Raw genomic sequence first — 24,473 nt, 5'->3', positions numbered from 1 at the left:
GCCTTTCAAGTAACTTCTCTCTCTATGATTTTCATTCATCCAGCGTATTATCTAACCCTTCTTCTATGATGATTTTGTTAGCATCTTCTTCTTTGGTAAAGACAACTGCAAAGTACTAAGTTAAAATCTCAGTCGTTCCCTCTGCCTCCATGTGTTAAATCCTTTTTTTGGTTCCTTTTCAACTCCAAATCCACTTTAACTATTTAAAACCCAAAAGAAGGGTTTTGTGTTCCTTTTGCTGTTAGCTGCCGGTCTCTCCTCATACCTTCTTTTCACTTGCTTACTTCTCTCTTTACTTTGTCCCCAAACCCTTTATATTCAGACTGGAACTGTGCAAACATTAATTCTATGAATTCAGCTACTGATTTTCATTCCTATGTCTTCAAAATATTGAGAAAGTTTTCCTATTTACATTATTTGATAAATGCACTTTGTGATGTAGAACTAGACTGTAAGGTCAGAAAGGTTTTTTAAATTAACCAAGGTAACAGTAAGGGGTCATGCACAGCTGGGGTCATGAACAGTGTAATAATCCATGGTATCCATTTCATCTCTGTCTATTGACAAAGTGCACAAATACAGACACCAGGTCACGGCTAAATTCAGACCCCCAGTGCACCCCATAGCCAAACAGGTGTGACAGCATTCTTAGGAAGAGCAGACATTTGGATAAGCCCCATGTCATGAATTTGAAAGTGAATCTTGGTGTTCAACTCATCCCTTGATATTCCCAATGGAAAGATCACATGGGGCAGTGAACAGCGGTTACAATGTTTTATTTGTCGTACTGACAACTTTTAGAAAAACAAAAAATGTTGTGAAAACTTGTTCTGTTGACAACCCGGTCATGTCACTGGTCAAGGTTTGCCTCACAGCTGAATAAAAATCATTGAAAGACCTAAACTTCATTTGCTCCTTTCCTCTTGCTTATTCATTTTTTCTTGAAGAAAAAATAATAATAATTGCACAATTCAATGTACATTCCCCAAAACAGTACATTTGCTTCCCTTTTCATGTAAACTGAGCATTCAGGTCATTTTGTTTCATATACAAAGTGGACATCTAGATTTCAGCTCACTGACACAGTCAGGGCTCATTGGTTGTAATATGTCTTAAAATGAGAAGAAAAGTCAAAAAAGCTTTTTAAAAAATTGGTGACTAGAACTTTTTCAAACTTTTGACTGGCTCACTAACAGTTCATAATTAACTACAGTACAATACTGAGCGCATGGTTTAGGAATGGCATAAGAACTATTATATCTGTAAGGCATCTGGCAAGTTCGAGTAGTGTTCACTGCAACTGTAGGCTCTTTAGACAGATGTCCCCTCCTTCATACCTTCCTCCATCACTGCCCTCTCCTCTTCCTAAAAAAGAACAGAGTGCATTATACAGGTGAGAAAAACTTAAAACAGATCGGGCTCAATTATAACAATTCCAAAACTAATTGTTATATCCGTAGCCTCACAGACCCCCAACAGTAAATACAGAGGAACCTCGATTATCCAAATATCAATTATCTGAATTTTGGATTATCTGAAGAGGATCTCAAAGTCCCGATAGAAACATTACATCAAAGATGCGATTCCAACATTGATAGTGTCTTGTTTATAGTGATTAAAAGTGAACTCGGTTTACTGAAATGCTGCCGAGAACAGTCCTGGACATCGATGGGAGCCCAGGCACCATCTCCAAATAACTGTCTCCTACCCTCCCCCTCTCCCCCCACACTTTCCCTGGAGTCCTACCCTGGGGTGTACGCTAAACCCCCCCTTCCCCATATAATCTCTTCAATATTGTCCTGTACAGGTGGGAAAGGTTGAACCTGTGAAAAAGTAGCAATAAGAATTTTTGTGTGTGCGCGCTATTTTGAAACTCATCCCCCAAAGGGGGCGGGGCCAGGGGCGTGTGCACGGTGTGCTGCTGCCGAGTCTCCCCAACGGGGAGCAGGCATAGCAAGTGCTCGCTGTGTCAATCCCATTGAACTGATGGGTGGAGGAGCGGGAGGTCTCAGCAGTGCTGCAGGTCCCTTACACACAACTGTGTGTCTGCTCAGAAACAAACTCAGACAGAGAGAGGGAACAAGGCAGGTAGAGCGAGGAAATAAAACTTCAGAAAACCCCGAGCCCCAGAGGAGAGGCATTGAACGAATTAATCGAATAATCAATCATCCAAACAAAATATTGCCTGCCCATCTCATTCAGATAATCGATGCTCCTCTGTACTGGGGTAAATAAGACATAAAACTGCAGAAACTGGAGACCTAAAACAAAAACAGAAATTGCTGGCAAATCTCTGCAGGTCTGGCAGCATCTGTGGGAAGAAAGCAGAGTTAACATTTCGAATCCTGTGACTCTTCATCAGAACTGTTAGAAGCTGGGAAAACGTGGTATTTACGCAGGAGACCAAGTTGGCAAAAGGGTGAAGGGAAGGGGTGAGTGGATAGGTGGAGGTGGAACCCAGACAGAGAGCGCGAGAGAGAGAGAGCGCGAGAGAGAGAAAGAGAGGGGTATGAAAAGGGTAGATAAACAAGGACAATATGGAAAGCAGGCCAGGACAGAAGAAAAGTTAGATTAGTGATAATTAAAGCTAAGAGTAGGAGAGAATGGGTGACCCATACTAAAAGCAAACCAGATAATGTGACAATGGGAGTATGTGAGATGGGGTGACTGTATCAGGATTGGACCGGGTATGGGATGGGTGAAAGACATAGAAGGATGGAATCAGGCTGTAAAGTTATTGAACTCGATGTGAAGTCCTTGAGGATGCAGGGTCCCCAAATAGAAAATAAGATGTTGCTCTAAGAGCTTGCGCTGAGGCTCGTTGGAATACTGTAGCAGGCCTGAGACAGAAATGTTGGAGTGGGAACATGGTGGTTGACGTGGCAGGCAACTGGAAACTTGGGGTCATTTTTGTGGAAAGAACACAGCTGGTCCGCAACGATGTCACCCAGTCTGCTTTTACCGATATAGGAAAAGACCAGACTGGGAACAGTGATAGAGTAGAGTGAGTGAAGTACAGGTAAATCACTGATTCACCTGGGAGCTGTGTCTGGATTGTGAGAATGGAGGAGGCAAACAGGCAGGTATTACACCTGCAACTGCATTGGAAGGTGCCGTAAACACTGAGGTACAGTTCCAGGGCTGACGGCAGTCAACCTCAATGAGGAATAGTTTCACGCTAGCTAGTACCAATCCATGCCATTTGCCATGAGGCCCACTCAGCACCTCATTTGTATGCCTTGTCATGATATGCCCAAAAAAGCCAGTGCAACTCAAACCTAGAACAATACCCAAGAACCTTTATCGCTTTTTGTAATATGGAAATCCTATCATTTAGGTGGACCATCCCAAATAAAAGCTTTTGTATGAACGCAGGATAGCCCTTCATATCAGTAGTATAATATAATTCCAGAGTTAGCTTGTTTGAAAATTCTATTTTTAAAATTTAATCAAGAGACAGATTTCAATAAAACATATGATCATGAAACAACCCACTCCACTCACTACTGTAGACTTACAGCAAGGTTACATGTAAAAACTATGCACTTATCTGTTCCTGTGCCATGAACTCTTCCACACAGGTTCCTCCAAAGTCAGCTGTGAATTTCACTGTTTGTGAATGTTTCCTGGATACACTCCGATGTCCAGTGATACATGAACTCAAACAGTAAAGACAGTAACTGTGCAGGTTCACTGCTGTGTCAGTTAGCAGTGTAGGTTTTTTTTCTCTCTCTCTCCCTCACTAACCAGGTGGTCACTGCCTTTTGCTTGTCTTTCTCCATTTTAAAAATGTCGTTGCTTTGACTTTCTTCCCCCAAAATTCCAAAACAACGCAACAGCAGATAAAACAGTAATTGCTGCTCCTGGAATTCGAGGAAGTAACCTCCAACACCTTAAATACCTCAAAGAAGGAGCAGCTCTTACAGCAATAACTTTTTCCCATCCTCCATCTTGGATTACACAATCCTTTTGGAATTTGGATTTTGGAAAAAACAAATCAGAGCAGGACTTAATGGTAAGGTCCCAGAGAGTGTTGCTGAGCAAAGAGACCTTGGAGAGCAGGTTCATAGTTCCTGGATAGGATAGTGAAGAAGGTGTTTGGTATGCTTTCCTTTATTGGTGAGGCAATTGAGAATTGGAGTTGGGAGGTCAAGTTGCCACTGTACAGGACATTTGTTAGGCTACTTTTGGAATATGGCATGCAATTCTCGTCTCCTTCCTGTTAGAAGGATGCTGTGAAACTTGAAAGGATTCAGAAACGATTTACAAGGATGTTGCTAGGGTTGGATGATTTGAGCTATAGGGAGAGACTGAACGGCTGGGGCTGTTTTCCCTGGCGCGTCGGAGGCTGAGGGGTGATCTTATAGAGGTTTATAAAATCATGAGGGGCATGGATAGGGTAAATTGACAAAGTTTTTTCCCTGGGGTCAGGGAGTCCAGAACTAGAGGGCATAGATTTAAGGTGAGAGGGGAAAGATATAAAAGGGAGCTAAGGGGCAACCATTTCACACAGAGGGTGGTACGTGTATGGAATAAACTGCCAGAGGAAGTGGAGGAGGCTGGTACAATTACAGCATTTAAAAGGCATCTGGATGGGTATATGAATAGGAAGGGTTTAGAGGGATATGGACCAAGTGCTGGTAAATGGGTCTAGATTAATTTAGGATATCTGGTCGGCATGGACGAGTTGGACCAAAGGATCTGTTTCTGTGCTGTACAGCTTTATGACTCCAGTTAGTTGAAGTAAGGTGCAAGGTGGTGTTGGGAATAAAATGGTACGTGTGCAAGTACTATTTGACATACATATTTCAAAAGAGTCTGGACACACAAGAGGAAGGACAGAGGGTGAGAAATATGAAAGGCAGAGATTCAAACTTTATAGGATACATGGCTTATAGAAAGGACACAGAAGGAGAAAGGGAGAGAGATACACAGTTGAAGAGGGAAAATAAAACTTGACAAAACATTGTGTTAATGTACCTTTTCCTGTCTCTGTGCCTGTAGCTTCACAACAGTTTCTTTTTCCTTATTAAGTTGTTCCTGGGTAGCCTTCAGCATCTGCTGGAGTTTGGCAGCAGCTTCACTCAAGTCCCTGGTCATTTTCTTTTCCTTGTTAAGTCTTTCCTGCAAGTATAAACATGATGATTTTAATGCTATGTTATAATCCTCATAAAATACTTAAAACTTTCAGTTAGTTGGTGAAAGAATGCTACATCAAGAAAAAACTATTAACTAAAAGCTTTATAAAAACCGAAAGAAATTCTGGTGCTGCAAATCACAAACAAAAACAGAAATTGATTGAAAAACTCAGCATGTCTGGCAGCATCTCTGATTTCTCTCCACAGATGCTGCCAGACCTGCTGAGTTTTTCCAGCAATTTCTGTTTTTGTTTATAATTAAGAACTATTTTTGATTTCCAAGCTACTGATAATTTAAACTGCAGAAAGTGACATTCCTATTTTGCATGTATCACCTGTTGCACTCTCCACAGAATTAAGTCCTTTTGGAAAACATTTCACATTTGTTCCTCGTTTCCCATGGGTGCCAGTATCCCATTTTAAATGACTGTCTCCAGACTCCTTCCGCTGTTTTTGGAGAATTCCAGCAGTCAGACATATTCTGTGGATTCATTTTTCTACAACCATGGCAGAGTTTCTCTGAATCCAGACTGAGAATGTGTCTCTTCAACTAAAGACTGTCTCCCTCCTGCATTTGTCTGTGGTAGTTCAGAATCCAGGCAGCATTTCTCTTGGCTGGCCACATAGAAACTGTGATGTTCATTCACTTGCAAAGAAGCCTGCAATTTCACCTCACAAATGCTTCCTCTGCCTCTTTCCATGACCATGTGAAATACATTGGCCTTGTGTTTAGGTAAAACACTCATTAACTAACCTTGATCTCAACTCCCTTTCATCAGAGAAGTAAACAGAAAATTTCAACAAATTTATTTACGTTCCACGACCTTCAATAGCTTTCTGGGACTTTGGGAGACTCAAGAGTCTGCTCATCGTAAACTCAGAGACCGCTGTCCTTGCCTTCAAATAAGGACCTTGTACCTTTGCAGAAGAACAATTTAAGCCTTCTGCTGATCTCTAACAATCAAATTATTTAAGCTTACCCTCAGTAAACTATGAAAGAGGTCACATAATCTCCTTTGTTTATTTTTAATTAGTGATATTTCCAAAATATAATCTTACAAATGTCATAATGGTACTATCTATCAATAACAATCTGTATTTAAAGCATCTTTACAACTGAAATTAAAAATTACCCGAAGGATTTCAGAAGGACGGAATGGTAAAACAGATGCTTTAATGAAGGAGGCAGATTAAAATCCAGGTAATAATGGGCTTTAAGAAGGGTCTCAGAGGAGAAACATGATATGTCTAGGGATGGAATCCCAGGGTGTAAGAGATGAGACAGCCAAAGGTATACCCACTAATGATGGGGCAAAAATAGGAGGAGAGTTAGAGATTAGAAAAATCAAGTATGGGTTGTAGAGTTGGAAGAGGTTGCAGAGACTTAGACAAATGAGGAGCTATGAAAGAATTTAAAAAGGAGATTGAGATTATGAGCAGGTTGACATGCATTAAACCCACTCCTCGTTGTTCCAGAATGTCCAAGTTGTAAATTATTTCACTGTCCTCTGTGAGTCCTCTCATGACTGAACAGTACGACACAGGATCAACATGGATGTTCACAGTTCATGTTCTTTCTGTTGGCATTTGAAGGAACTTATGCGGCTACACCACCTCTTACCCTCCTCGGGACATTACATGTTTGGCATAAATGTTGCTCAACATATACTAAACAGATTTTGGTGCATGTCTCCACGTGGGCCAGTCAATTGCAAAAGTAAAAGTTCGTAAAACTCTATTTTAGATCCTAACATTTTTACTCAACAACTTTGATGTCATTTTCTCGGAGAGTGCTCCCTAGTGAAGATCTGCTTGGGGGCAATCATTCACCTCGGAGACATGGCCAACTCATCGAAGCTGAATTTTCCAGGATGATCTCCATGTTGTTGAGTTTACCATGATGGAGGACGTCTGGGTTTGTGCCATAAAATTCTCATGCTGGACCTCAGGTGTCTTTCGTGGGGGTGTCAAAACCTTGTGACTAATACATGGGTGGCATGGTTGGATGTGTTTATGGCAGCGGTGAGATGTCCATGGGGTAAACCAAGGAGCCCAAACGCTTCAATCTCTGTTGCAAGTCTGTGAGACCTATCAGTCATGAACAATATGGATGGTGCAACAGACTTGAGAAGCACCATGGCCTCCTCCTGCTTCTGTGCTCCCAATACCCAACCACATGCAGACATCAATCAAAAGCAAGACTGGCTGGGCTGTATTAGCCATTCTGTTAACACTCACTGAACTGTGATATGGGAGGAATTCAGGCACCCGTCCTTTGGACACGAGTGGATGGACTCAGGATATCAGGGAAGAAAACAGAAGCAAAGAAATCCTTGCACACGTACAAATTTTAAACTTTAAGATCATGTATATGCTCCACATTGCAACTCCAATAGCTGCTATGATAGCTCCTTGAAAGTGGAGTCGCAGGTAGATAGGATAGTGAAGGCGACGCTTGTTATGCTTTCCTTTATTGGTCAGAGTATTGAGTACAGGGGTTGGGAGGTCATGTTGCGGCTGTACAGGACATTGGTTAGGCCACTGTTGGAATATTGTATGCAACTCTGGTCTCCTTCCTATCGGAAAGATGTTGTGAAACTTGAAAGGGTCCAGAAAAGATTTACAAAGATGTTGCCAGGGTTGGAGGATTTGAGCTGTAGGAAGAGGTTGACTAGGCTGGGGGTATTTTCCCTGGAGTGTCAGAGACTGAGGGGTGACTTTATAGAGGTCTATAAAATCATGAGGGGCATGGATTAGGATAAATAGACAAAGTCTTTTCCCTGGGGTGGGGGAGTCCAGAACTAAAGGGTTTAGGGTGAGAGTGGAAAGATATAAAAGAGACCTAAGGGGCAACATATGGGCTGGGTGCTGGCAGGTGGGACTAGATTGGGTTGGGATATCTGGTCGGCGTGGACGAGTTGGACCAAAGGGTCTGTTTCCGTGCTGTACATTTCTAAGACTCTATGACTGACAGCACGTATATTCCTCAGCTAACTGTAGGTGATGCTTCACAGTCATAGGATGAGAAGGAAAAGGGAGGTCAATTGGCCTATCACAGCTCTGCTGGCTCTTTGGTAGATCTACACAATTATCTCAGTGTTCTTGTGGCACAGCAGTAGTGTTCCTGCCTAGAGCAATGATGGGGATACTTCTTAAAAATATATTCTTTCATGGTATGTGGGTGTCATTGGCGTGGCAAGAATGTACTGCCAACCTCCTCAATGCCTGGGGAAAGGTGGTGGTGAGATGTCTTCTTCAAGCAATGAAGTTCATGACGTCCATGTGCATGATGCCTTTAGGGATGGAGTTCCAGAATTCTGGCCACATAAAACCGAAGGAACAAGAATACATTTCCAAGTCAGGATGGTGTGCGGCTTGCAGGGAAGCTTGCTGGTGATGGTGTTCCCATGTATTTACTGCCTTTATCACTCTAGATGGCAGAGGTATAACTTGAATACCTTGAACTAACAAGATACTTAGGCACAGATACTGAAGTATTTGGTACAAAATTGAAAGAATAATAAAAACCCAGCCTAAGAATAAAAAGGAAGAGAATACCCATTTAAGGTCCGTTCACTCAAGTCTGCGTCAACACCTCGCCAAGTCTCCACAGCACATCTGGCTTCCAAACTCAAGGCCACAAAAAGCCTCACCTCCCCGCCTCGGCCTCCTCCCCCATGACACTCCTCCCTGCGACGGCTCCCAGTATGGAACCCTCCCCCCAGTGACGGCCCCCAGTCCAGTACCCTCCTCCTCCATTCCCCTCTGAGTAAGTTTACAAAGGTAAAGGTTTAAAACAAGACACTCAACAAAACAGAAAAACAAAGAGAAAAAGAATGGGTGGAGCAGAGGATAGTCTGTCTGGAGCATGCTACCCTGCCGCCATCTTTATGGGCTTGGAGTGCTAACAAAGGACTCTTGAGGAGTTGCTGCATCATGAATATGGTACACACCATGGTGGAGAGAGTGAATACTGAAAGCAGTGTCTGGGGTGCCAGTCAAAATGGGCTAATTTGTCCTGCAGAATGTTGACCTTCTGGAATCTTGTTGGGGCTGCAAACATCCAGGCAAGTGGAGAGTATTCCATTACACACTCATCTTGTGCAGTACAGATAGTAGTCAGGCTTTGGTGTGTCAGATGGTGAGTTACTTGCCTCAGGATTCCTAGCCTCTTATTGACCTTGTAGCCACAGTAATTACATGGTTGGGCCAGTTCAGCTTTTGTTGATGGTAAACCCAAGATATTGACAGCATGGGATTCAGTGATGGTAATTACGAGGACTAAATATCTTTTGTTTGAAATATAAACTGAAAAATTGAAATTAGGACACAGCTGTGTTGCAGAGAATAAACACATTATTTTCTTATGAAAGAAAGCAAAAGCAAACAATGTGGTGTTTAATTAGTGAATACACAAGAGAATGTACCTTTTGGAGAAGCTAGATTTGATACTTTCATGAGACTAAATGGCACTAAGGGTCTCTGGGTTGAAAAAAGCTACCCAGCAACAACATTCGGTTTGGCTTTAAGCAGCTTCTGAGAGCAGTTCCACTCAGACTGTCGAAAGCCTGCAAGCCAAGCCAGATCTCTCTTTTTTTCCCTGTGCCCCACCCCTCCCACCCATCTCTGGGAGTGGAAGAAACTCAGCACTAAAAGACCCTGAAAAGAAGCATTTCTACCTCAAGCAAAAGACCGAGCTCCAATGGATTGGCTCCTAAACAACGATTGGTTACTACACTCAACAAAAGTGTGACATCATCACCAAAAACCAAAGAAAGTGAGGAAGTCACTCCATTTTATTCCTTATGGTATGGATTCTGAAACCACAGGATATGGTCTTTTCGGCCTATATTTTGCTAACCATGATATTTCTGCAAAACTTTCAATTCTATTTGTGAATAAATATGTTCATGTTTGGACAATAAGAGTGAGTATTGTTTAAGGTTGCTTATCTTGCATTGGTAATCCATCTTCCTACTTGGTAAAGGATAGGCTTGTTTATAATACTGCAAATAGGGTTTTGTTTTGTTGTTCATTGATGAAACCTGATGCACATTTCTTTCATCTTAGGTATGGTCAAAGTGAGGCAAATTAACCATTCCAGAAACTAAATTTGTCATTTTCACATTTGTGATGTATCATGGGATCCAGGGGTTTGATTTTATGAGCACTCTTCCTGTCACGGTCGTAACAATAATGCCATTGAATGTCATGGGGTGATGGTTAGATCCTTTCCTTGTGGAGATGGTCAGTGTCTGGCACTGTTTGGTGTGAACAGTGATAGGAAATACAAATTGGATAAGATTAAACAGATGATTGGCTTCAAGGCTAAACTGTAATCTTGCATTTTTAGTAGAAAAAATAAAATACTGCAGAAGCTGAAAATCTATATGTAAATATGCGCTACCTATATTTACCATAATTTAGAAATGCTTAATCGGTAATGGCTTTGCTCAGTCTGCCACCGAATGTAGCAAATGTTTGTAAAACATAGCTGTGTTTTTGTTTCATTTTTTCATTCTCAGGGTATGAGCAATACTAGTAAAGCTCACTAAGTGCCCATTGCTTGTTACCTTGAGAAAGTGGTGGGCTTTCTGTTTGAACCATGGCACGTAATAGACTGAGAGAACTGAGCAGACCACTAAGTCACAGCAGGGGACAGATAAGGATGAACCAAACTGAGCTGAAAACGGAGTCACATATCGTTTAGACTGAGTGCAATAAGTAGGATTGCATCCTTAACAGACATTAATGAGCCAGGAAGGGAGGGGGACAGTGAATCAGGATTCTGGCTCCCAATGACAATCCAACTGAAAACTGCATTCTGTCTGACATGGCGTGTGATGCACCCCATGCTCAAAGGGCCTCAGGGTATCAATGTTAGCCAATTGAGCGAGCTACAGAGGGCAATCAGAGCCTCTGGATTCAAGGCTATGAGTTAGGATTTTCAGAAAAGCAGTAGCAAAATGGTAAGAAAGTCCATAAAGGAGAGGAAAAAAGAATTCAGCATTGGACCATGATGACCAGAAACTTAAACAGCTTTAAAGTCACGATATGGCCTCTCACTGAACAGCATTTACATGATTTATTCAGTATGTACTGTACCAAAAATGGCACTGATAGGTAACTCTTTTTGCAGGAAGAATGTGATACATTGTGAGTGCACATGTAGAACATAAAGTACAAGATGCATCACGAGTACCTTTAGGTGAACGATATCCTCTCCAGCAAGGGTGACACTATCCCCAGCTGCTCTCAACTTTTCCAGCTCTTCCTGTAAGTTTAGTGCAGATCTCTGGGCCTAATATAAAGTGTACATCTTTAGTTAAAAACCACTGAGAGAAGATCTACACACAACTGAAAGCAACAGATAGATTTTTGAAGAACATTAAAAACTACATGACACAAGAAATCATCCATTCCATATCAGGGGATCTCAAAATATTAAGTCTAGGTTGATCCCCTGCTTAGAATGAGCTGGCTTCTTAACAGCTACAAGAGTCCTGAATGCCCTGGTCCAGACAGTATGATTTGGTGAGTATGACTGTCAGGCTATTGCCTGACTAATCTATTGGGCAGTGCTCCCAATTTGGGCAAATATTCCCAAAGATTAATGTGAAGGACATTGCATGGTTGATCAGACATCGTCTGTATTTGTCATTAATGGTGTTTAGGTGGATGCTAGGTAGTTCATCCAAATTTTATTCTTATTTGTCCTTTCTGTACAGCTTGGTACAGTTGCATGGCACTTCAGAGAGGAACTAAGAGTCAACCCTTCATTACTGTGTGTCTGTATTCACATCTAGACCAGAACAAGTAAGGTTGGCAGATATCCTTGAAAAACATTAGTGAACCAGACAGATTTAAAGACAGTCTTGTAATTTTCTGATCAAAGTTTTAATTCCAGATTTATATTAAGTTTACTTTAAATTCCTATAGTAGCTGGAGTATTAATTTGGATCTCTGGATAACTAGTCTACCACTATATACCATTCTTCTTGAAGTCCTAATGCCCCTTTTTTTGTCTGATTGAGCTTCTGTGAAATATTTTGAGATGCTTTACTATGTTAAAACACTGTATAAGTGCAAAGATTTGTTGACTTCATCCAATGCCAACACCCAGTAACTAAACCGATGATTAATTGATCAGTATGTCAGTGCATTCACAGGGAGCCATTTCACTGTGTCAAGGGAGTGCCTGGCTGCTTCTTAAGAAATGGAGTGCAATCAAAGCACTAGGCTGGATCTGAGCTTCAATGATCTCCAGATTCATGACCCAGTAAAGATATGGCCATGATGACCCTCCATCAGCAAGGAAAGAAACAGGGAAGAATCAAAAGGATCCCTCAAACATCTTGCTGACCAGGCAGGAGTACTGCTCAAAGTCACAGAGCAAGCAATCCCTTGTCATTCTGTCTCCCTATCAATTGCAGAGATGTCTTGCCCAGGCAGCCGGGAATCATTTCATAAAATCCCTACAGTGTGAAACAGCTCTTCAGCCCAACAAGTCCACACCAATCCTCCGAAGAGCAAACCACCTAGACCATCTATTCTGACTAATGCACCTAATCAACACATCCCTGAACACTGTGGACAATTTAGCTGGGCAAATTCGCCTAACCTACACATCTTTGGACTGTGGGAGGAAACCAGAGCACCTGGAGGAAACCCACGCAGACACGGGGAGAATGTACAAACTCCACACAGACAGTCGCCAGAGGCTGAAATCGAACCTGGGTCCCTGGCGCTGTGAGGCAGCAGTGCTAACCACTGAGCCACCGTGATGCCCATTTACCTCACTGGAAAAGTAAACAAGTAAAAATGAGAGCATTTTGTTCTAAAAATATTCTGTACCTTTTCAAATTCTTCAGCCAGCTGCTGTCTTTGTATCTGCTCACTGATCACAGTTTCTTCCAACTGGGTTTTAAGCTAAACAAAACATAAAGTAGTGCATCGAGTTATTTACTGCAGATGCTGAATTATGGACAATCAACTAACAGATGAAAAGTTGGAGATGGAACAAATATATAAAGTTTGGATGATAAAAATGGTTATTCCCAGCAGGAGTCATGCTGTGCAGAGAAATATTAGATAATGGACATGAATTGAGACCTAGGCCTTGCGGAATAGTTAACACAGAGAATGGGCATACTCCATACAGTGAAATTAAAGTGGCGTAAGGTGTTAATGATTAATGTTACAGACCAATGTGCTTTTCCAGACATGCATGAGCGCCTCACCACCCTAACCTTATCAGGCTCAACTTGATCAGACAATGATTCAGCCAACTCTCCATCACGCATATGAGTCTCCATTGTACACAGACGCTGCCTCACCTAGAATGAGGAGAGTAGAACTCATTAAATTGCATAGAAGTACACTAAGTAAAGAGCTCCCAACCTTCCCACCCAAACCAGAGAACAAGTTAAGATTTTTTCAACCAAATTTAAAGGTGTATCGAACACAAGCAGAAACAAATAAAAGGATTGCTTTTATATTGAAGAAAAGAACATTAAGCCCAACCAGTTCATGGTAGATTGATCTCAGTCTGGCTACATCCCTCAGTTTTCCAGAAATGCATATTTACAATAAGGACCTATTTTGAAAACACCCACTGAGTTGAAGGAGCACATGCTCCAGCCCCCAAGATGCTGCCTGCCTTAGGATGGCTTTTAAACCTACTTTGAATAGAGGCTGAATGCTATGAAGCCCTAATGGGCATCATTAATGAACCTCACCACCTGGGACCTGTCAGATTCCAAACAGAATGGCAGGCAGCTCTTGGGAATCACTGGGGCTGCTGTGTGGTCAACGCCCACCAAAGATCACTTCACCACAAATCCTGATTCCACGTTTTTAGGTATAAAGCAGGCGAAGTTTGGATGTCTCCATGGCTTGGGTGCATTTACTTTTTTATATTGAACCTATCTTTCTAATCAACCTGTTCAGAGATGGTAAAACACACCTCAGGAGCAGGTGGGACTTGAACCCAGGCCTTCTTAGTCCAGGGGTAGGGACACTACCATTGTGCCACCAGAGGGTCTGAAATGTTTTTAATCAACCTGTTCAGAGTTGCTATCATACACCTCTGTAGCAGTTGGAACTTAAATGTGGGCTTCCTGGTTCAGGGGTAGAGATATACCACTGCTCCATAACACAGCCCCTTTAAGATCTTTTTTTAGGGACACTACTACTGCACCACAAGGGGACCCCTTTGATTCCATTTACATTTTTAAAAAATTCATATCAGTATGGAAACAGGCCCTTCGGCCCGACAAGTCCACACCAACCCTCCGAAGAGTAACCCACCCAGACCCATTCTCCTACATTTATCCCTGACTAATGCAGCAAACACTATGAACCTAACCTGCACAATGTTTGATTGTGGGAGGAAACAGGAGCACCCGGAGGAAACCCGCGCAGACACAGGGAGAATGTCTGTGTGGAATTTGCACAGTCTCCTGCGGCAGGAATCAAATCCGGGACCCTGGCGCTGTGAGGCTGCAGTGCTAACCACTGAGCCACCTTGCCGCCCCAATGGCTAATTTAGTTCAATGGCTACCACCAGATTATAGTGACATTCTCTGATAACTTAATGGGTGTCAGCCCTGGTTCAGCGATTCGCATCTTTGCATGAGTCCGATAAGCCCCACAACCAAAGACCTGAACACAAACTCCAGGCAAAAGCTACCAGCACAGTTCTAAGGGAATGCTTCTCCGTCAGAGGTTCCATCTTTAGATGGGATGTTAAATCAGAATCTATATGTCTTCCCAGGTGAATGTTAAAGATCCTTTGCACTAGCTCCAAATCTTCTATCCTGTCACAAAGCTAGTCCCTTTTTTTTTTACTAAAAGCTGTTCCTCGGTTCAAGGAGACTCTGTCCTTGATTTTTCTCAGAGGGGCAATAAACTGGGCCGGGCTCCAATCAGTCTGGTTTGGTACAGACATGAAAAGGATGTTGAGAGACCTTTTGTTTAGATGTAAACAGATGAGACCTCAGGCCAAAGTGGCCATGTTTTAGAAGTGACGTGTATAATGAAAGGGGAGTAGTCAGCTCTCTAGCTGAGTAGTTTAGTTCAGTCTTGAACTGGTGAGGAATTCAACAGGGAGTTGTGTGGAAACTCTCTCTCGCTCTCCTTCTGCCCTTTAACTTCAACCTGTAAGCATGTGTTCCATTTATACTGGTTTTTGAAGGGAGCTTGCTTATTGGGACTGTTGTGTATATTCGGAACAGCTTAATTAAGTCTAGTTGGATAGGTTGAGTTCTGTTTGGGTTCTTTATTCTGTTCTTTGTGTTTTGTTGTGGAATTTTGTGAGTAAATTTTTGTCTGTTTTAAAATCTAGTAGTCAACCCATCTGACTTAATCCAGGTAACTCTCACTGTACACTTTCCAAAACAAATTGCAAAGTTATGGTCTGAGCTGCCTGCTTAAGAATGCTTTGAGAGGTCTGGCCTCGTCCATTACAATCCATCAACCAACAATATTTTAAAAACATCTGGTCAATATTATCTTCTCTAAGTAAATTGGTTTGATGCATTTTTATTCCAATACAACTATGACTTTTTAAGTACTTGATTGGCTCTAAAACATTTCAGAATATCCTGAGATCACGAGAGGAATTATACACGTTGTTTTTGGCATTTGAGAGCCTGGTATTTCAATGCAACGTGGAACTGCGTAGCACACAGTGCTGTCCAAGGTGCGAGGTCAGTTTGTTCCTCTAAGTGGTTTCAGCACCTCAGGGAGGAAAAAGGAATTGAGAATTTTTGTGGGTGGATAGGCTGCAGAGTCTCTCACAGGAAGAACTGTGTATTGGACAGTGTACTGCTGCGAGCAATCTGAACTACACCTCTACAAGACTTGGTCAATTCCAAAGGAGAAGCCAGAAATGGGATTTGGGCTTCAAGATGGACAGAGCATCAAATTCATAATCACTGATCATCTCATCAGATGATCTTGAAACTCACTTAAGAGTTTACCCATCATCAATTAATAATTGGTCAGCTGTTTCTTCAAATATTCATTGTCTTTCTAAGAGAACAGTTGTAATTTTATGCAACCATCTTATTCCGGTTGCAAATTTGGCCAACTTTTCTTGGCAGCTGTTCTTTTTTTTCTTTCTTTTCTGACTGGTGAGTAACAAAATGAGAGACTAATCAATCATACCACACATACCACCCAACTGACATTGTCTGGCCAACCAGACACCCATTAAAAACACAAAAAGCAAATCACAATGCAGCACCAAGATTGTTCACTGGGATCTAGCCACCATTATGATTCAAAAAGTAACATTCATTACCTAACATTGGCCAGATGCAAATAAATGATTTCAAGGAGTGTTTAAATGCTACTCTATGTCACAAGATGCACATGAATCACAACACAGTCAATACAATACAGGGATATAGCTATAGAAAACGTAGTGCTGAAAAAACACAGCCGGTCTGGCAGCATCCAAGGAGCTGGAGAGTCACCATTTTGGGCATAAGCTCTTCATCAGGAATGTTTATGTTTGAAACATCGATTTTCCTGCTCCTCAGATGCTGCCTGACCTATTCCAGCACCACTCTAATCTAGTATCTGATCTCCAGCATCTGCAGTCCTCACTTTCGCCTAGAAATATCTCTCAGCTGAGTTTGAAGTGCATGTTGTAAGATTGAAGATTTAATTAAGTGAAAGTGATGTTGTAAAAAGAATTACCTGTGAAAGCTCCTCACTGTGTTTCTGTACCTCTTTATTGGCTATTTCAAGTTGGCTCTGTGCATCATTTAGGAGCTCGCTCAACTGCAAAGGACAGAAAAAGAACAAATCGCAAGCTTCAATTCATCACAAAGTAACATAATGGACCATTTCCAGGCCTCACTGAACAGCAGAGTTACATTAAACATCACACCACTCTTTTTGCTGCAACATCAGATTGAGCTGGACTACTAAAACCACCTGAGGCTAGCTATCCTCATTGTCAGACAGCATCACCAAACATCCAGCAATGGGACGCATGATACACAGAAACACCACCTTATCAGAATACTTAACAAATTTAGGCTTGCTTTTACATTGTCTCCTCACAACTTAGTATTGAAAACATTATTTAAAAATGGTCAAAATCACATTACTTATTGTTTAAATTCAATCCAAGCATTACTGAGGCAATTTGTAGCCTTTCTTTATAATATTGTAAAGACAAATGTTTGTAAAATACAGAAGGTAGGAATGGAATTGAGACTCTTGGTAATATTTCCACAAGATTTATCTGAATAGGTTTATTCACATTGTGCAACAGTGTAGAAAGGCTGGGAGCATTTTTACAGAATAGCTGCTGTACAATTTGAGAATTGGGTCAGCAATTTGATTGTTACTCCATTCCTGACGAGGGACCTGCACTTGGTCCTGCATTACATGGGCATCACTCAAGAGCAGTTCACTCCAGGCTGGTACAACGTCACTTCCTAAATGATTTGTGCACATATGGCTCACCATAATTCCTGAGATTTTATAACCACGGGATGGTCAGCAAGCAACACTCTGAATTCTCAACCTGAAGGTTGCGAGTTTAAGCCTAGTCCAGAGACATAGAACTAGATGGTAGTTCTCATTGCCCCTGGGGGCAATCAATGAATCAATTAGGGATAGGAGGCAGGCTGGATAGTACATCCACGGCTGTGGACAGCTAGTAGTCTAACCTGGAGAGGTGTTCACTGGGCCACAGGGCACCTCAAGGTGAAGATGTTCTCTGAACACCTCTAAAACCAGTTAAAGCAAAATGTGACTATGGTTACTACATCACCTGAACGAGAGATGGCTCCTAGTAAGTCTCATAAATGCCCTCATTAGTTCCTCAGCTCCTTGAAGTAGACTGTCTATTTTTTCCTTGCCCACCTCAGATAAACATCCCGTAAGTGGAAAATGAGTCAGACGTGTTGCAAATTCCTTCTATTTTCCTGGCCTCTGCCTCAAACCCCATATTCACATTCTAGGAAAATGCAACCCATAACCCTAGTCTGATAGTCCAGTGCAGTGCAGCACTGAGCGAGTGTTGCACTGTCAAAGGTGTCATTTTTCAAACGATATGCAGAAAGCGTTTCTATCCTGTCAGGTGATCATTAAAGATCTGGTGACACTATTCTAAAGGAAAACATGAGAGTTCTCACCAGTACCCTATCCTTCAACCAACCGGAGAAAATCAGGTAATTGGATCATTATCACAGTGACATTTCTGAGAGTTCACTGTACACAAACTGGCAGCTGTGTTCCGCACATTAACAAGAACAACTGCACTCAAAATGATATTTTATTGGTTATAAAGTTATCTGGGAGCTTCTGACATCATGAAAGGCACTGTGTAAAGGCAACTATTTATTTCTTTTGGTTCTATTTTAAAAGTACTCCCATCCCAGAGAAGAGCTTGCCCATTGATGTCCAACTGCACCGGTTACAATTACTGGACACACCTTATAGAAATTAGTGATCATCAGACACAACTATATAGTAATCCACTCACTGCTGCTAGAGGTGTGACTGTTCCTTACAGCATTAAAGGGCCGTACTACTGACTATCCACACTAACTGTCTAGAAGTCCTAATGGTAGCAACAGGACTCAAACTGTTCACTATCCAAGAATACTGAATCTTTCAGAAAAAACAAATATGTAGAATTTACTAAACACTGTGTGGAATGTTTAGGGTGTTGAGGAGATTTCATTCCTATAGTATCTTAGAACAGTCATTCAAAGTCTCCATTGTTAACCATTATGGAGAATTATACATCGATTTTTTAATTGGACCACTGAGTAAAATTGCAAAAAGATCAAAAATGGGGTTGGGGTCAAGAAGTTCTATTTCACACAGAGAAATCTGGAATCTGGAAATCCCTCCCTCAAAAGGCTGCCTGACAGGATTAACTGTAATTTTTATGACCATTAAGACATGTTTGTTGGGCTAAGGAAATCAGGAATATGGAGCACGAGTAGATACAGGAGATTGACATATTGACCATGAATCATTTAATTCAGGGCAAGGGCAGGCTTGAGGGCCAAATAATCTCTGCCTGCTTCTATATTCCTAGATTTCTGAAGTGTATCCTTGCCATTACAGTCCATTAAATCAGTGAATAGTACAACGACAAATCACAAACCCTCCTGCTTTGTCCTAAGTCAGTTGACTGAAAACCCTTGGATGGCAGTCAGGACAGGAAAGGGTCATGTTGGGCACTGTCGAACTCGGGCCTTGATGTTACAAGCCCCAACAGACATGCTTTTTGCAGGAGGGCCAGGTTAAATAAAGCAGGTGGCCACTCTACCACATTCCCATGTGCTGTTATATAAGTCCTCAAAGTACAAAAGGTGTATAACACACCCACCTTGGCCTCTCGATCTGCCTTGGTTGCCATAATATGTTAGACCACTACTTAATTAATTTGTTAAAAAGGTAGACAGAAAGGCAGTTGCATTTTTATGGATGCCTGTCCACAACAGGTGCAGCCCTCCCCAGGGAGTTACCCCCACTTCCAGCCCATGCCTTATAGCACCCAAAAGCCCCCTGCCTCACCCCCACCCAGAACCCTCCATGCCCAAAAAGGCCTGAGCCTTAGAGGACACTGACACCATGAACTTCTTCTCAGGGAACTCCTTGCCAGCAAGCAGATTGGTTGGCATTGCTCGAGGGCGGAACTTCCTGTCCAATGAGGGATAGAAGACTGATGCTTGGCTTGTTTAGGATGGCCCCAACATTACAGCCCTGTGGTTGATCTCAACAAAGGAGAGAGATGGAAGTCAATGACATAGCAGTGAAAACTGGGTGACAAAGTTTGGGCTTGAAATATGTTTTTACTGGGTTTAAAATGAAAGCACATGGTTCTTGAACTATGTGACACAAATTGCAAATGGTGAAAAATCACCACAGGTTGGCGGATGAGGAAAGAATATAAAACACGTTGTGGCTTTTGGCTCTAAAGTGATGCCTACATATATAATTGGTCTGCTGTATTTCTCACTTCACTTGAGAATTGTGGTAATTGTAGTCCTGTTTTCTTTCTGAAGATTTTTTTTACTTCAGCGATCGGTAGCCTATAACAGTCATAACAGCCATGTTCTTTGCAGAGTAGAACATTGGAAGCAACGGGACTACTGTTGCTGATCATGTGCTGTCCAAGGGTTCCTGGGATGAATAAGAGCACAGAAAATGGGAGCAGGAGTAGAATATATGACCTCTCAAAGCTGCTCTACCATACATCATAATTACAGCTGATCTTCAGCTTCAACTCCACTTTCTCAGCTGCTCCCCGTATCCCTTAATTCCCAAGATCAAAAGTCTGCCTGTCTCAGTCCTGAATATATGCAAAGACAGATTATCCACAAACTTTTGGGGGAGGATTTTCATAGATTCATTACCACTCGGCCCATCGCAGACCTAAACATTGCACAGACTGAAGAGTCTGGTGTACAAGCCGAGTGTCCCTGAGACACAGCTGAGGGGGCCCCCATGCCAACAGTTCCCACTGTGAGTTACTTCTATTGAACCTGTTAACGCATGGTATGTAAATATGTTACAAATTCATTAAAGCCGGAGGAAATTATGGACACTCACCTCTCTTACTTCTACTGAGTATTTCTGACACACTGCATCTGCAGATTCTAATTGGTGTTGGAGCTGGACCTCCAATTCAGCAACACGATCCTTCATCTGGGGAGAAAACAGAGATTTGATGATAGCGGAATTGTTCAATTAAGTTTCTTACCTATCACAACTGATGGAGTGACCCTGTTGAAACAGGAGTGTTGACATCGGAAAGGATGTGATCAAGCCTGGCCAAAGGGTTGAATGAGTCCTTAAATAAGGCATCTGGTACCAATTTGTGCATATGGACCAGTTTCTAGATAAGGAGGCAAGATCTTCAAGGCTGGAGGAGTCACTGACTGTGTTAAATAGAAAGAATTTTTAGTGAAGGTATCGCAAACTAAGGATGTAATCGGAAATTAGGAAGCATAAATGGTAGTGGAAATTTGAAATGATTCCTCCAAAAGGCACTGGATTCTGGGAGCACACAACTGCAGCTATCAAGACCAGCTTGAAAGGCTGTTATTTGGTGAGGACATCGCAGGACATGGAGCAGTGGTGGACTTGAGTTCAGATACAGATCATTCATGATTTAATTGAAGGCTGAGCAGGATCACATGGTTGAATGGTTTGCAGCCATTCTCATGCAGTAACTGGGAAAAAGTACCTGTTCTGAGTTTTGGGATTCGAGCTTCATTTTCTCCAGCATGTCCTCTAACATTTTTACTTGTAGCTGTGCCTGTAAAAACAGAAATACCAATTAGCTGTCACCACGAAGACCCCACTGATTCTACCAAGTGCATTCATGCAAGTACAATATCCCTATTATATATAAGGACCTGTATAATGATGTAGTGCTATGATACAGCTGTATTCCACACTGTACAGCATTATTAATGAAAAACAAACAAGACTGCATGCAATGTGCTTCGATTTATTTAAATCGTACAAACTATAGCCCTACACCACTTACGAGAGATTAGGACCGTTTATTTGCACAAAAGCTAGAGATGCTATTTCCTGTATTAAAAATAGAAAACACTAAGAAAATACTCAGTATGTCAGCCAGATTCTGCGCAGAAAGAAAGGGTTCACATTTCAGGTTCATGACTTTTCATTGAAAGCATTCCAATGAGAGGCCATCAATCTGAAATGTTAATTCTGTTTCTGTATCCACAGATCCTACTTGACCTGCGGTTCCCCCCACTTTCTGCTTGTTTTTGATTTCCAGCATCTGCAGTATTTTGGGAGTTGTTGGTCTGACCTCTGCCTCGGACCGTCACTGATCTCTACTCCACTGTTGAACAAGACATTCATTGGCTTTTGTCAATGTGGAGAAATTCCCATGGGATCATCATCATGGTCTGAAGGTATCGTACTTTTAAACATATTAAAGGACAAGAAAACACCATTTATCCCAAATATCGAATTTGGTGTTTATGCTTAATACAAGAATTCTCTCATTTACTTTAGCTAATAATATTCTTCTTAGCTAAGAACATATTCTTCCATTCCTTTCTTCTTCACACACTTCTAGTTTGCCCTTAAATATATTTATATAACTGGCACCAACCACTTCATGTGCCATATTCACTCACTCTGTTTAAAAGGAACTTTCTGCTGCATTTCTGAGTAGCTCCATATTTTCAAACTGTAAACTCTCAACAGGAAATATCTACATCTACCCTATTCAATTCCATCAAAGATTAAAGACTTCTGTTAAATGACTGCCTGATTTTCTTTTCTCTTAGGAAAGGATTGCTGGCCTGTTCTTACAGTTCTGTCCTAAAAGAAACAAATCCCAAACATAAATTTTTTAATGAGGATTCTCCTCCTCATTTTCAAATTCCTCCACAGCCTTACCTCTCTCCTTCTCTGCAACCTCCTCCTCTGTAGTACTCTCTGAGGTCTCTGCATTTTTCTTATCAATTACAACCTGATTCCTTTGTTACACCACTAGCAACTTTGCCCCTGGGCACTATGTTCTGGGCTTACCTCCTCAAAAATCTTCACATCTCTACCCTACCCCAACTCTTAGTCAGTCCTTAAAACTTAACTCTTTAAATTACAACACAAGTGATAGAAACAGGAGCAGACTGCACAATCCACTGAGCCCACTCAGCCATTCATAATGATCAGGGCTGATCTTCCGTCACATCACACCCTGTCCCCAGATTCCCTGAGACACCAAATAACTAGCTCTGCCTTAACTACACTTAACAATGGAGCATTCAAAATACTCTGGGTCAGAAAGTTCCAAAAATTCATAACTCTGAGTGAACAGATTGTTCTTTGTGTTAGTCTTAAATAATTCACCTGTTATCCTGAAAATGTAACACTATTTCCTAGATGTCAGCCATGTGAACAATTTCACAGTGTCTATCCAATCCAGCCTCTTCAGAAATCTTCTATGGTCTCTTTCCTCTAAACTTCAGAGAGTACAAACTTAATCTACTCAACCTCTCACTCTAGGGCAACTCTCTCATCCCAAGAACCAATCTATTGAATCTTCACTATATCACCTCCACACAAGTGCAACCTTCCTTAAATATGGAGACCAAAGCATCATGGTCTACTCCAGGTGCAGTGTCACCAACGCTCTATACAACTGCAACAAGATTGTATTCCAATCCCCGCGCAAAACCAGCCAACTTTCCATTTGCCTTCCTAATTGTTTGCCAACGTTCAGTGCTCCTTCTGAGAGTACATCAGAGTCTTTCTTAACATCAACATTTGCAGGTTTCATGTCTTCTAAAACATATACTGCTTTTCTATTCTTACTATCTAACTGAATAAATACCTTGGTGCATATTTACAACCCAAGTATACCCTCGCAGCCTGTTTCTGTCCTCCTGAAGCTTATATTCCTGCCCAGCTTTGTATCATCAGAAGACTGAGACACCTTATTCTCTGCCCCTTCCTCTAAATCATTACTATAGATTCTACATCGTCAAGATTTAGAAATCAATTTGGTGGCACTTACAACAATCAAAAGGTGAATGTCCCATTTATCCCTACACTTTGCTTCCTGCCTGTTAATCAATTCCCCAACCACCCTGAACAAATCCATGAGCCCTTATCTTGTGTAATAACCTTTAATGTGGCACCTTTTGGAAATTCAAGTATTACCAACCTGTTTAAATACACTACTGGTTGCATCCATAATAAATTCCCTTTTTGTAAAGCCATGTGGAATTTGTGGTACTCACATGGAATCTCATCATTCCTTGCTTATTCCCTATTCACTGGTTATAAAAGGAACACCAACTTATGGCTCTACGTTCAGGTCGCCATCATTTCCTTTAGGTTGAAGGATGGGTGCTTAGCCAAAGATGATGGGGGAGGGGTGAAAAAAATGAAAATGCTTCCTCTGAACTACAACAATTCTAGGACAGGTCCCCAATTCCTTTTCAGTATATTGACCAAAACTGCTAGATTTGATTTTATCCTTAAGGAAATGACAGCAAGATTTACATTTGTATGGCGCCTTTCACCACCTCAGGATGTTCCAAAGCATTTTACAGCGGCAACAAGTGCTGAGTCTCTGGAACGGGTTACCAGAGGTCGTTGTGGAGCTGGGTATAATTCTGTCATTTTAGAAACATTTAGACCACAGATGACACAAAAATTGGAGGTGTAGTGGACAGTGAAGAGGGTTACCTCAGAATACAACAGGATCTGGACCAGATGGGCCAATGGGCTGAGAAGTGGCAGATGGAGTTTAATTCAAATAAATGTGAGGTGCTGCATTTTGGGAAAGAAATCTTAGCAGGA

The 24,473-nt window shown here is 41.7% G+C and overlaps 1 protein-coding gene across 2 annotated transcripts in view; it reads right to left on the bottom strand.

The window, feature by feature from the left end:
* Window positions 1–760: 760 nt before the first annotated feature.
* Window positions 761–24,473, bottom strand: part of LOC122552990 (ribosome-binding protein 1-like) — a 133,686-nt gene continuing 109,973 nt past the window's right edge. For both annotated transcript variants that reach the window (XM_043696342.1, XM_043696344.1), the window contains 8 exons: window positions 21,367–21,438; window positions 20,730–20,825; window positions 16,845–16,928; window positions 13,388–13,474; window positions 12,993–13,067; window positions 11,341–11,439; window positions 4,981–5,124; window positions 761–1,365 (listed from right to left, as the gene is read on the bottom strand). In XM_043696342.1, coding sequence (XP_043552277.1) covers window positions 1,312–1,365; window positions 4,981–5,124; window positions 11,341–11,439; window positions 12,993–13,067; window positions 13,388–13,474; window positions 16,845–16,928; window positions 20,730–20,825; window positions 21,367–21,438 — 711 coding nt within the window. In that variant the 3' untranslated portion in view covers window positions 761–1,311. The remainder of the gene's footprint in view (window positions 1,366–4,980; window positions 5,125–11,340; window positions 11,440–12,992; window positions 13,068–13,387; window positions 13,475–16,844; window positions 16,929–20,729; window positions 20,826–21,366; window positions 21,439–24,473) is intronic.

This window comes from Chiloscyllium plagiosum, chromosome 9, assembly GCF_004010195.1.
Source record: "Chiloscyllium plagiosum isolate BGI_BamShark_2017 chromosome 9, ASM401019v2, whole genome shotgun sequence".
Lineage (NCBI taxonomy): Eukaryota > Metazoa > Chordata > Chondrichthyes > Orectolobiformes > Hemiscylliidae > Chiloscyllium > Chiloscyllium plagiosum.
This window is presented reverse-complemented; position numbering and strand designations above follow the sequence as displayed.